The sequence below is a fragment of the Lupinus angustifolius genome, chromosome LG07 (assembly GCF_001865875.1).
Source record: "Lupinus angustifolius cultivar Tanjil chromosome LG07, LupAngTanjil_v1.0, whole genome shotgun sequence".
Classification (NCBI taxonomy): Eukaryota; Viridiplantae; Streptophyta; class Magnoliopsida; order Fabales; family Fabaceae; genus Lupinus; species Lupinus angustifolius.
The window spans coordinates 2,785,552-2,799,544 of record NC_032015.1 but is presented as its reverse complement, the minus strand read 5'-3'; the positions used below and the strand labels follow the sequence as shown (position 1 = coordinate 2,799,544).

At 35.8% G+C, this 13,993-nt stretch overlaps 3 protein-coding genes across 5 annotated transcripts in view; all 3 read left to right on the top strand.

The window, feature by feature from the left end:
- LOC109351753 (protein IQ-DOMAIN 1-like) overlaps positions 1-3,722 on the top strand; it is a 27,850-nt gene extending 24,128 nt beyond the window's left edge. For all 3 annotated transcript variants that reach the window (XM_019593348.1, XM_019593346.1, XM_019593347.1), the window contains exons 7-8: positions 2,718-3,207; positions 3,305-3,722. In XM_019593348.1, coding sequence (XP_019448893.1) covers positions 2,718-3,207; positions 3,305-3,435 — 621 coding nt within the window. In that variant the 3' untranslated portion in view covers positions 3,436-3,722. The remainder of the gene's footprint in view (positions 1-2,717; positions 3,208-3,304) is intronic.
- The window catches only part of LOC109351752 (GTPase LSG1-2-like), a 16,368-nt gene extending 2,375 nt beyond the window's left edge, over positions 1-13,993 (top strand). The window contains exons 2-9 of the mRNA XM_019593345.1: positions 460-466; positions 9,469-9,783; positions 10,325-10,426; positions 10,515-10,601; positions 10,849-10,942; positions 11,959-12,015; positions 12,409-12,488; positions 12,598-13,993. Of these exons, the coding sequence (XP_019448890.1) occupies positions 9,536-9,783; positions 10,325-10,426; positions 10,515-10,601; positions 10,849-10,942; positions 11,959-12,015; positions 12,409-12,488; positions 12,598-13,738 (1,809 nt within the window). The 5' untranslated portion in view covers positions 460-466; positions 9,469-9,535 and the 3' untranslated portion in view covers positions 13,739-13,993. The remainder of the gene's footprint in view (positions 1-459; positions 467-9,468; positions 9,784-10,324; positions 10,427-10,514; positions 10,602-10,848; positions 10,943-11,958; positions 12,016-12,408; positions 12,489-12,597) is intronic.
- On the top strand, positions 4,842-8,263 carry LOC109351757. The gene is made up of 3 exons (XM_019593358.1): positions 4,842-5,299; positions 7,541-7,648; positions 7,731-8,263. Exons 1-3 carry the CDS (start codon positions 4,979-4,981, stop codon positions 8,040-8,042), a joined length of 741 nt encoding a protein of 246 aa, XP_019448903.1. The 5' UTR covers positions 4,842-4,978; the 3' UTR covers positions 8,043-8,263.

Sequence of the window (13,993 nt, the reverse complement as noted above, 5' to 3'; positions counted from 1 at the left end):
AACCCCGGGGGTTGCTTCATATACACTCGCACTTGTAATGCACCATTTAGAAATGCATTGTTTATATCAAGTTGTTTGATACACCAGCCATTGGAGAGGGCAATGGAGAGGACTAAGCGAAGAGTAGATGGCCAAATGACAGGGCTGAATGTATCAAAAAAATCAATACCAAGCTGTTGACTAAAGCCTTGAGCAACTAGGCGAGCTTTGTGACGGTCAATGGAACCATCAGGATGTTGTTTCAGCTTGTAGATCCACTTACATCCAACCACATTCACATTAGATGGAGAGGGAACGAGAGACCACGTATTATTCTTAACTAGAGCATCAAATTCTGTTTGCATGGCTTGTTGCCTGGAAGCATGTGAACCGCTTGTTTGTAAGTACATGGTTCTCTGGGAGGGGGAGGAGTGATGACCCCGGTGAAAGATTTTGGCTTCAAAGAGTGAGTTTGAGCACGGGTGACCATAGTATGAGTGCTGGAATCTGCAAGCCGATAGTGTGAAGTTGAGGGTTGTGTATGTTTGGCACGTGAGCTTATGGTAGAATTGGTATATGATGGAGTATGAGTTGGAGGAATTGATGGCGGCGATATAGGGGGGGATCGTTAGGAGGTGAAGTAGGTAATGTTGGATTTGTGGACGATAAGGCAGCAGCAGTTTGTAGAAGATTTGTTGGGCTGGTCATGGGGAAGGAGGTTGATGGAGGTGAGGTTGGTTGAGTTACGGTAGCATATGGGAATACAGATTCATTAAAAACAACGTGCCGTGAAACATATAACTTAGATGATGGTGCATGAAGGCAGAGATACCCTTTGTGAGCTACACTGTAGCCAAGAAAAACACAAGGAAGTGAATGAAATCAATTTTGTGTTTGTTATAAGGCCTTAGGAAAGGATAGCACAAATAGCCGAATGTCTTAAGAAAGCTATAGTCTGGTACTTTGTGATATAGCTTTTGATACGGTGACTGATACTGTAGGACTGGAGTGATAGTGTGATTGTTGAGGTATGTTGCTGCTTTAAATGCATGTTCCCAAAATATATGCGGAAGTGATGATTGCGCAAGTAAAGTAAGTCCCTTCTCAACAATTATACGATACTTTTCCCAAGTTGGCATGAGTCACATACTTGAGGAAAGTTATTACAGGAAACAGGCAGATGAAATGTAGATAATAGGCGCCTCAAAATAGATTCATGTGGATGTGCAAGCCTCTGATGCCAGCCAAGAAGCGAGGTACGAACACCAGTAAGTGCCATCTTTGAGATTGAGTGAGTGTTGGAAGGAGGCAGCCTGTATAATCCATTGTCAATGTCCCCTTGTAGAATTGTTTGGCCCTGAAATCCTTTACACAACAATGAGTTGGCCAAAATTCCATAAAAACATGATCGTCTTGTGTTAATTTTGAAACACTTAAGAGGTTTTTGGTAAGCTTTGGAACAAGGAATATCGAAGGTAAGAAAAGATTTGATAAAGAAGAGGAACCAGTGTGAGTAATAGAGAGATGTTTACCATTGCCTACTTGTAGCTTATCATTACCAGTGTAGTCTTCTGTAGTGGTTAACTTACGAGCATCTGGTGTGACATGATCTGTAGCGCCGGTGTCAAAATACCACGACGGATCTACGACAGTGGAAGAACTACCAGACTGAGCCAAATGTGCTTGACGGGAGGAGTCCCTGGGAAGTGACGCCTGGATGGAAAATCGGTTTGATTGGCTCGCTGCCAACAGTCAATGGCCTCATGGCCAGATTTGCTGCAGATATGACAGATAGGACGGTGACGACGGTTATCATTGCTGCGAGTTGTGGAAGAACGTGTATTATTGTTGCTGAATGTAGGTCGAATGAATGTCCGTTGGGTAGTGAAGGCAACATGTGTGGGAAGAAGAGGGGCTTGAGTGATAGGTGGAGAAATGGGAATTGTGTGACGAGAGTGCTCGTGTTCTATGCGAGCTTCCTCTTGGAGTAGTAAGCCTGTGAGATCATTAACAGTGACATCATCGGATTTCATCATAAATGCTGTGGAGAAGGCTCCATAGGAAGAATCAAGACCACTTAAGATGTAGCCTACAAGATCCTCATCAGAAATAGGGTGCAAATTTTCAGCCAGAGAATCAGCAATAGAGCGCTTACGTTCAAGGTATTCCTGCATAGAACAGAGAGAACAGTGGATCACCATAAGGAATAGTTGTCACAATCCAGTTTAATAGTGATAGAAGGTATTTGAAGATTCATATTAGATGTGGAGGAGTTGGCAAGAGCTAGAAGAGAGAGAGTATTGTTAGCCATGAACGGCAGCAGAAAAGAAGAAACAAATAGGGAGAAAAAAAATCAAGTGGCTCTGGATACCATATAGAAAAACAGTGTTTCTTATCCTCTCAAGAGTGTTACAGCAGAGATATATATACTATAATTAATAACAGAAAATAAACTAAGAAGTCTTAAATACACGGCACTAAGAATAACAATATACGTAAGACTAGGGAATCAAATAACAAGCTTTGAAACAGTCATGAACAGTCAGGTTGGTTATTAGTCCGGTCCCTTATGCAAATTCTTGTCTATAAATATGAAAATGAACTTCACATGCATCTTTCACTTTTTGCTTCTAATTAAAGATGTCATAATAGGGTCCTTCTTAAATAGAAAAGCATGCCGTGCAGCATCTTGTGTAGACACATGATGCTCAGTTTTTGCTCTTTTTTTTTCTTTGCAGTGGCAAGCAGGATCAAGGCAGCAGGCTATTGCCTCTGGATTTGAACCGGATAAAAGTAGTTGGGGTTGGAACTGGTTGGAAAGATGGATGGCAGTACGTCCTTGGGAGAACCGCTTTCTTGACATCAATACAAGGGACGGAGTAATGGGAGATGAAGATGGAGCTATGGAGGGAAAACATGGAATCAAGCCTCAGTTTAGATCTGCTAACACAGAACCAGTTCCATTAAATAATCTTCCGAACCTTGCCAGTCAGAAAGCTGGTCCCTCTCTTTCTGATGGTTGTGATTCTTCACCTAATAAGTCAGCAGGTTTTGTAGATTCATCAAACACACAGTATGTTAAGCCAAAGTCTAATGTCAATGTTCAAAATCCTGTTGATGAAGCAAACTCAAGACCTGAAATTCGGTCGAGATCTCATAGTAATCCAAAGGAGAGAACCACACGGTTAGATAAACAAGCAAAAAAGCGATTATCTCTTCCTAACAATGGTGAGTTTGTTTCTTTGTTTGCATTTTCTTCTTGTAATTAGTTTATCTCCTCTTCAAACTGCGTAACATAATCGCAAATTCTCATATATTTTTCCAGGGGGAGGTCCCACTATAACTAATGCGAAAGGGACACGTACTGCGCAAAGGCCTACAAGGGATAAACCTAAGGTCAATGGAGGTGGTAATGTGAATCATACTAAATCTGTTATAGAGTCCACTGTTATGTAGCTTCAAGAATAAAAGAAACTACCCCATTTGAGGTCCTGAAATGACATTGTCTGTCTTTGCAACCACAATGTACATGTTCCTTCATGAAGATGCTTATGTGATTTGATTGTTGAGGTTGGCTTGGAATTAGATTTGCAGGGTGAATACCCATCTGTTGTAATTATGCATATTTGTTGTTGTGAGTGAGCTATGTGATAATGAGGTATATTTATATTCTAAGTGTACAACATTCAGAGTGTCATTGCCTTCTAAGTTATTGATATGCTATTGCCAACTTTCAAGGTGTTCTTTTTCTTATTGCATGGTTCCACTTCCTCCATTTTATATACTTCTAAGAACATGTAAACAATGAAACAAGAACATAGGAGTCTAGTAATTGTAAGTAATTTATTTTTGTTACATGACTGTCTAAGTAATTAAGATAATGAAACTAGTCATCCTTGTTTATTTAATGACTTTGTTCATCTACACACATTGCAAAAAATCAAATTTTAAAGTCAGAAATAAGATAAAGCTTTGATTCAAGTTAAAGTTTGTTTATACACACAATTACTATTAATTTTACATCCTATTGACTATTATTTTTTAGTGTAATATATATCCAATGTCAATGTAAATATTTATATGTAGTCAACTCATATGTGTTAATGTATATATCTTTTTCTCATTATTTTTACATTATAGAGGATTTATTTTTTATTCCAGGTTGATTCCTAGTATTCTTTCATTACAAGGATTATACACGTTTTTCTTTAGAAGAATGGCAAGTTAAAAACAAGAAAGGTACACAAACACAAAAATATTAAAAGGATTGGTCAGTGAGGCTTTTATTAGTGGAGCAAATGGTAAATGGAGGTAACATAACATTATCTAACATTATCCTACCTAAGATTATTTCTAGGATTTACATAAAATCAAATAAAATTAAAACAACAATTTTATATCATATTTTTTTAATCATTTGAAGTAAAATTATAAAGAACAAGATTTAGTTTGAGTATATGAATAAATATAAGGATTTAATATGTATACATGTGGAGTGTAAGTATTTTTTACACTATCAACAAATTATCTATCATTGATTTATTAATCATTGACTTATAAATGGACGATGTGTTAACAGTGTTTTTTACACTTTTGATGCACAGATTTTAAATTCTAAACATAAGTGTAAGATTTTAACATGTGTGATAGAGAATCTATTAGCCATAAAAGCCCATCAACAAAACTTGGATGGGGAAACTTCAATAAGAATCCAAACAGTGTGGCGCTCTTATATATTTTTTCTTAACCAATCAAATATAAATATTATCATGTATAATACTATGAACTAAAAATTAATTTAATATTTATTTAATACAAAATGATAATGAATTTGAACACAAGAAAATGGGATAATATTAATTCCGTGCTCTTATACAAAGTTTGCAACTTGTTAAACTAAAAAAAACCAACATCCAGCGGTGGCCGGTGGATTCAAAAGTTGAGAGCAGAATAAGAAACTGACAAAGATTTTGCATCACTCACACAATTGTTGAACACAATGGCACTAAAAATGGGATTTTTATTGTTGATGATGCCAATGTTAGTGACACAATGGGTAGTTTGTGTTGAAGGTGGTAGCAATACCAACAATGTTTACCAACCTTGTACTGATGTTAAGATTCAGAGATCTGATGGTTTCACTTTTGGTATTGCTTTTAGTTCAAAAGTTTCTTTCTTTTATAACCAAAACCAATCTCTTCAACTCTCTCCCTGTGACCATCGTCTTTCTCTTCCTTCTTCCAATTCTCAACTTGCTCTTTTTCGTCCCAAAGTTGATGAGATCTCTCTCCTTACTATCAATACCTCTACTTTCTTCCCTGTAAGTACTTTTCTTTCACTTTTTACTTTTATTTTCTATTTTGTTTTGCTTCTGGTATTCATGAAATGTTATATCTTATGTTTTGTTCTATTCTGTCAAATACTATCTTTGCCTTTGCCGATTGAAAATAACATTATGATAATGTGAACGTGGGGGTGTTGAAATATCACTGTTAGATGGATTTTTGACTTCATTGTGTTGAAAAGTTTGAAACTTTGATATAACTTCATCCTATTGGCATTGAAAAATGCGGGTTTTCATTGGGTGGGAAATCGGGTACTTGTATATTTGATAAAAAAACATGGTGACATCTTTAGGTTTATTGTAGTCACTTTAGATGCAATAGAAATTCTTTTCCATGGCATATAGAATCTGGTGAATAAGTACATCAGACAACATAGAAGGTAAATTAAGTTATATGGAATGAGTCTCGTGAGTAAGTACTTCAAACAAGATAGAATTTAAGTCATATATGGTGAAAGAGTCCCGTGAGAATGATGACAGACTCAAAAGTGGATAGTACTTGGAGGGAGCCACATTGTGGCAATAAAGTAAGCAAATGAAGGTGCCATTTTTGGATTTTGGAATCTATGTTTGAGAGTTTTGGAGATGGTGGAATCAAATGGAACATAATGAAATGGAAAGGTAGTTCATTCCATTGGCTCCACCACAATAGTTTGAATGTTTGAATGTTTTAAGAGTATATAAGCCTTCATTGCACTAGTCATAGGATGGTTCTTAATTGTCTTTTTATTTACTTTATCTGTTTTTCCACCATGTCAATAGTTTTGACCTTTGACTTCTCACTGAATCAAATTTTCTACTTGTGCAACCATATTAAGGTTCATGATGCACACCAAGGTACAATTGATTTTAATTATATTATGTTGTCCGTATTGGTAATTAAATCTTTTCCTTGATATTTATTACCAAATAAGCCTGTCATAATCTTCAATCACAACTATAGTGTCTTGTTTTATTCAATCACACTTTTCACTGACTAAAATACTCAGTACATGCTCACTTCAAGTTAAACAACTCCTCATTGTTATTAGCATTAAACTTGTCTGCTTACTTTGCACCAACTAAAATACCCGCAATTTATGCTGCTTATGTCTTCTCTTGCCTCTATTTTGTTTGATACCTAGTCTTGATTGTGTCTGACATCAAAAGCAAAGTCAGAAAGTTGCAAGATGCTGTTTTGCTGTTGTTATATGCAGAACTCAGCCAAACTTTGCTGCTACTGCTTCTGTTTAACTTGATGATTTTATTTAACATATGACCAAAAAGTTTGTCCGGTACAATTGCAAATATTGAACATAGCGTTGAAAGTAAGGTAGTGAAGTTAATGATCACTATCAACAATTACAAATGCTCGTTGAAATCTTTGTTGAATGTGATCAATGTTTAGGTGAAAATAAAGACATAAGCCAATGATTACCTTTGACTTTGACTGTCAAACCAATGACTACAAACTGAAATAATTAGACGGACAAATCTGAAGTATATAAGGAGAGTGCTGCTATTGTTATAAAAGCAAAGTATATAAGCAGTGTGCTACGATTCTTATAAAAAGCAAAGAAGTATATATGGAATTTGTAAGACCAATAATGCATGCTTGAGTTAGTGATAAAGTGGCTTGTGATTTTACTAAAACATTCATGTTAACGAATTCGTTATACAGATTCTCGGGCTGACTCTGAATATTCGTTCATAGCCATAACTTCTAAGAAAGTGCTTTAGTTTCCAGAAATGCTTTAAATCACAGGACACGGTCACTGTCAATGTCTTTCTCGTTTCCAAAAATCATGGCATGTTGCTTTAGTTTTATCCCCTACAACTTCTAAGAAACCATGGTGCTTTAAATCACAGGACACGGTCACTGTCAATGTCTTTTTTGTTTCCGAAAATCATGGCATGTTGCTTTAGTTCTATCCCCTAGAACTTCTAAGAAATCATGGAGCTTTAAATTACGGCTTCAATATGATTGGACTGATAATCTAAGGACACAGTGACTGGGACTTATGTTTTGAATCTATTGCTTCACTTTCATCATGCTTTCTTTAGTGAACAATGTTCTGCTTTTAAAAATGAAAAGACTAATGTGTCCACAAACTACATGCAAGTTAGAGCAACTTTAGCTCCCCTGAAAGCAAAAAACAAGCATCAGAAGAAGCTAAATAAAAAGTTGCATGTGAGTAGTATCCCCATACTAACACTTTTCTTCGTCATGATAAATAGGATAATTATGGTGGGTACATGGTGGCATTTGCTGGACGGAAATATGCTGCACGTTCTCCACCTGCCTTTGTTGCAAACGGCTCATACATTGTAACAAGCTTTACACTGGTAAGAATTTGCAGATCATGTACCTGAGAAGGCGAGTTTCTGTTTTGTTATTAAATAGCTTGTGTTTTTTTCATTTGATTAGGTGCTGGAGTTTCAAAAGGGTAGGCTGCAAAACTTGTACTGGAAGAGAGATGGATGTGCTTCATGCAACGGAAACTCCAACTTTGTTTGCCTCAACAAACAAGATTGTGCAATCAAGGTATCGTCTTGCAAAGGGCGAGGGGGTTCAGTAGATTGTAGCCTGGGGATACAGCTAGCCTTTTCTGGTACAGACAAGCATCTCTCGGTGCTTAATTCATGGTACGAAGTCGAAAACATGCGGCAGTATTCCCTTTATGGCTTATACTCAAACCTAAAGGACTCTCTCACAAGCCAGTTTAACAAATTCTTTTAACAAACAAAAACAACTTCAATCTTGCTCTGGATTTTGCTTGTTCTGAATTGTGTTGTAACTTATATGACTACAGCTCTTTGCCTCTTCAGTTCCTTGTTACTTTTGGCACTCTTTGCCTTATCAAATTTGGTTTATAAGTTGCAACCATGCATTGAGAATGTGTAATTTTTTAGTTGGCTGCAAGTGTTTTTATCACACCATATGTACTGCATGTGTTTCTTGACCATGGTTTCTTTGCATAGCTTGCTCACAAAGTTTACCACCAACTAAGAGATTATGAATATAATTTGTGGTTTAAGAGGGGGACAAAACTAATGTTATCACTAAAGAATGTAATATTGAAGCTGAAATATTTGCCAATTTAGGCCTGAGTAACACAATTATTTTTCTGACACATGACTTCAATTATCATATCAACTAAGAAAATCTATTTATAGTGTTGGAAAAATTATATTGGAGTAAAATTTGAATCGTATACTGATACACATTTGTTACCCCATTTGCATATCAAGTACTTGGTGCACATCAATGACACCCATGATAGCTTTTGCAACATTCATTGGTCTTCACGAGTGAATAGTGACATGCTTAGTGTACATTGGTTATCTTCAAACATACTTTTAAGAAGAGAAGATGGCACTCACTAAAGCTTCTAGAATTAGTGAGGGTTTCTTCTTAGGATGGGAATTACCCGGCCCTATTCTTGTCTCACTTGATGTTTTCACCTAATTAAAAAATCTAATTTGTTTAAAAGGAAATATTATAATAAGTATATATTAATAAATTTGAATTCCATATTGATACATATTAGTTATCCACACGTTTGCATATGTAAGAAAACATGTTGTCAAATAATACAAGGATCCTTTAATTTTTTGTACCATATTAATCAAACTAAAAAATTATAAAGATTCTGGATGCATATTGATATACTTGATACATGCTATGATCCGTCATGCCTACTTTCTTAGGTTTTAGTTTATTTTTTCTTTGATTTGTATTATTTGTAATATAAGTTTTCTTTTGGTACCATAAATGGTATCTTTACACATTTTTGGGTAAGAAAGTCATCCCTTTCAAAGTACGTGATTACTTCTCTCAACAAGTATTACTCCCAGAAATCTAACCTTCGACTTTTGAGATCCGATGAAGTCTTACACCAATAAAGTAACGTTTTGCTGGTTAATTATAATATAAGTTTGATTTTGATTAATGATATACTTTTTTATTCAATTATTTAATATTATAATATATTAGACAATATTATTTAAAAAAGTAATTACAAAACAATGTTTTTTTAACAATAAATAAAAACTACTAAACTGCATATTATAAGAGATTTTAATATACAACTTAATATAGTTTTAATGATATAAATATAATAACAACCACCTTAAATATGGGAAACTCAATTCTAGGGTTTTAAGCTCAATTCTAGGGTTTTAAGCTGAGATAAGAGAAAAAACGGTGGTCGACTGATTCCATTAGCAATAATGGGAAAGAACCAGAAGATAGGGTTAGGGAGATCCCTTGTTAAGCAACACAATCATATGGTTCAACAAACCAAAGAAAAGGGTCGTATCTACAAGAAGAAGTTTCTAGAATCATTCACTGAAGTTACTGACATCGACGCCATCATTGAAAAATCGGAAAATCCCGACGCCGACTCCGACTCCGACTCCGATGCCGATGCCGATGTTCCTTATCTTCCCGCCGCACCGCCTACCCTTCGCATCAGTATGTATGTGTTCTAAAACCTTAACCATTTATTTTAACATTTTGCATCGCCTTTAACACTTTCATTTTTTTGTCATACTTGCTTTTCCTTTTAATTTTTCTCCCAGAAAGTTTCATTTTAGTTTACTTAAACCCAAAATAAGCTAAATTTTATAATGAATGTGTTACTGAATTTAGGGGTCATTTGGAATACCTCGTGGAGAGTTATTTGGGCTTATCTTATTGTATAAAACCTTGGAAAACGACTCCTTCGAAGTTTTTTTTAAATTACCTAAAAAGAGCTTGTTATCTTCTCTGATGAATTTATTGAAATAAGCTAAAAAGGGATCATTGGAATGTCACAAGATGCTCTCTTAAGCCTGAATAAGCTGTTATTTGATGACTTTATTTTAACAGGCTTATCAGAGAATCTTATGAAATAATCTAAAAAAAGCTTACATGAAGATCACAGCCATCATGTGAAAAGGGTTAATTAAGCTACTTGTCCAACTTGTTGTGGCTTTACCATTGAGCTTTGTGATGTTTTCTGTGTTCTGTGGGAGTAGGGATCCAAGGTCTGAGTCTGCTGACATGACGCCTGAAGAGATGAAGATGCAGCAGAAGAGGGAGGAGGCACTGCATGCTAGCAGTCTCCGAGTTCCACGCAGGTGTAATTTTTTATCCTCTATCGTCTTTTCGGCAATTGGTTATCCTTGGTTATTTGGTGTAACTCATTTGTTTAATTTTTTCCATTAGGCCACCGTGGACTACAGACATGTCTGTGGATGAGCTTGATGCTAATGAAAGACAATCTTTCTTGACTTGGCGTCGCAGCCTAGCTAGGTTAGGTCCATATTATCTTCTATTCTGCTGTGTTTGTTTATTGCAAATCAGTTTATTATTTTTTGTGCATCTGAGTTAAAAGAAAAGAATACTATGCAACTTTAATGTAAAGCTGTAAATCATTTTTGAAGCTCATGGACTATTGTAAATGATGATTTATTCAAAGAGATTATAGAATAAATGAAAAAAGTTTTGTAGATTGGCTAGATTCTTTGAAATTTATATTTGAAGCGTGATAATGTTTCAGGCTTGAGGAAAATAAGACGCTTGTGCTTACTCCATTTGAGAAAAATATTGATATCTGGAGACAGCTCTGGCGTGTTGTTGAGCGCAGTGATTTGGTAAGTTGATATGATCTTTTGAAGTTTTACCTGGAAAATTCTACTTTTGGGTTGATGAAGGATTTAAACTTATCTTTTTTTTTATCAATTATGTAATTCTGAGGTAAGTTACAACTTACCACAACACAGAATGATTTTATATACATTTTTATTAGATTTTGTTGAAATTATACTGAGGTTACAGTGTTACTCTACCATTCATGTTACAATGATTTCTTAATTAGAAATGAACTCACTGAAGATGGGCATGGTACCCCTTTCATGAATGGATCTTTTGCATATTTATGATTACCGAACAAGTATGCATATCCACGGATTATTTCTCAATATAGAGTACTCATTCATTTTCTTGAAGAAAATAAGCTTTTATTCTTTAAATGTATAAATTACTTTTCTGTTGGTGAGTTCAATCTTGCTTTCCTTATGCCATATGCTGGATGTTGTACTTGGTGAGGTGAGTGTTAAATGTAAGTACATTTTTATTTTTCAGATATATTCTATCTTCTTTCCTTAATTATATAAAATGGTTATTATCATTTTGATAGATAAGATACAGAGGCAATCCCACATGTGTCGATCTTTAGTTATTTATTCCTTTTTAAGTGTTTTGACTTTTGATTACATTATGAGCTGCCCTCTTCTTTGATTCTGTTTATTTTTCAAATAAGATGGAAAATGTCTTCAACTTGCCAGACCTGCATCATGAGCTAAGGAAAGGTCCACCAGTTCACCTAAGATGTTCCTTAAAACAATATATCTTTTTTCACTTCAAAGTTTTTGTTTAACAAATGTTGGTTTGGATCATGGATGCTTACTTTTATCCCTCAGTTATACATTCATTCTTTTCTACAATTCTACCTATCAACATATTTTTTTTCCTGAAAACATTTGCAAATTACTAATTTTGCTTTTATCACATAATAGTAATTTTTATCTGGATTTCCTCGTTGTTGTTAATTTTATGTTTCATGAAATCTTTAAGATGATGATCTCATTCTCTTGCACCTTTTTACCAGCTTGTTATGGTCGTTGATTCACGTGATCCTTTGTTCTATCGCTGTCCCGATCTTGAGGTAATTTTTCTCTCTTAAGAAAATGCTAACTTGGAAAATCTAGAGATTGCTATGTCTGTAGAAAATCTAAGCACTGATCGATATGGATTTGATATAGGTGAAGGCCACATACTCAAGATTTATGGAGTATAAGTAAGTAACCATTTGTGGAGTTTGAATCCATATACTCAAGATTCATGTCTTACAACTTAACCACTTGAGAACGAAATGGTTACTTACTTACTTTAGTCTCTAAGAAGTGTAACAAGTAATAATGAGACAGATTTGACCAGATATCATGCCTGTAGTCTGTGTAGTCTACTTTGGACCTTTATTATCTATTTTATTCTAAAGAGTCATTCTATTATATGTGCCAAGCATGATCTTGTTTTGCATTAATTTTTTTTGGGATAGGCTTATGCACGGGAGGTTGATGAGCATAAACGCACATTGCTTTTGGTTAACAAGGCAGATCTGTTACCTACTTCTATCAGGTTTGAATGTCCAGCATAAACTCTATACTGCATCAAAATCGTTCCTCATGGTTTTCTATTTTGCTAAGATTCTTAAAATTTGGCCTTTTTGTCTTTTCTTTTCATGCAGAGAGAAATGGGCAGAATATTTTCGTGCTCATGATATTCTCTTCATTTTCTGGTCAGCTAAAGCTGCTACTGCAGTTCTGGAAGGCAAGAAGCTTGGTTCATCGTGGGAGGCTGATAACATGGGGGGAACTAATAACCCAGACACGATGATTTATGGAAGGGATGAGCTTCTGGCTCGCTTGCAATCAGAGGCAGAAGAGATAGTTGAGAGGAGGAGAAATTCAGGCTCCTCTGACACAGGACCATCCAATGTTAAATCTTCTGGTGAAAATGCTGCTGGTAGTTCGTCGTCAGGTAATGTAATTGTGGGATTTGTTGGATATCCTAATGTGGGGAAAAGTTCAACTATCAATGCTCTGGTTGGTCAAAAAAGGACCGGTGTTACCTCTACTCCAGGGAAAACAAAGCACTTCCAGACATTAATTATTTCGGAAAAACTGACCCTTTGTGACTGCCCTGGATTAGTTTTTCCATCTTTCTCAAGCTCAAGATATGAGATGATTGCTTGTGGAGTGTTGCCTATTGATAGGATGACTGAACATAGGGAATCTGTCCAAGTTGTAGCTGATAGAGTTCCAAGACATGTCATCGAGGCGACTTATAAGATCAAACTTCCTAGACCTAAGTCATATGAGTCCCAAGTCCGCCCCCCATTGGCATCTGAACTTATGAGATCGTATTGTGCTTCCCGTGGGTATGTTGCTTCTAGTGGACTTCCCGACGAAACTAGGGCTTCCCGTCAGATTCTGAAAGATTACATTGATGGGAAGCTGCCTCACTATGCAATGCCCCCTGGCGTGTCAAACGAGGAACTCACTGTAGAGGATCCTGAAGGACCTGACTCAGATAACTTGCAGGAGCCAGATTCATCCGGTACTGAAGATTCTTCAGATGTTGAGAATGAAACTGCACCAGCAAATCTTGAACACTTATTGGATGACCTCAATTCATTTGACATGGCTAATGCACTTGCTACTTCAAAGAAAAGTAGTGTTAAGAAGTCCAAGGAATCTCAGAAACATCATAAAAAGCCTCAGAGGAAGAAAGATCGTACGTGGAGGGCAGGGAATGATGGTGGTGATGGAACGCCGATTGCAAGAGTCTTTCAGAAACCAGTAAACACAGGTCCCTCTAAGGTCTGATAAGGTAATGCCCTCAGGTTTTTGTACATGTTGTCTGTTAGAGTCATAAGTACGTTGTTGATCTGAGGTGGAACAAGTTATAAAAATGGTGTTTTTTTGTAAGGCATTTCACAAATAGAACGTAGGCAATTCTACTACTCAAGGTTTTGTATTCACAACAGAGTTCTTATTGATGTGAGGAAAATTGTCCTAGGATTTATTATTTTAATTATCTGTAAACCTTTGATATGTTAAAATCATCTTCAATTTTGATTA

Bases quoted from the DNA above. Each gene is read 5' to 3' on its own strand.
- LOC109351757 (XM_019593358.1), top strand. From the start codon at position 4,979: ATGGCACTAAAAATGGGATTTTTATTGTTGATGATGCCAATGTTAGTG. The intron at 5,300-7,540 runs GTAAGTACTTTT...CATGATAAATAG, and splicing joins ATACCTCTACTTTCTTCCCT to GATAATTATGGTGGGTACAT. The intron at 7,649-7,730 runs GTAAGAATTTGC...TCATTTGATTAG, and splicing joins TTGTAACAAGCTTTACACTG to GTGCTGGAGTTTCAAAAGGG.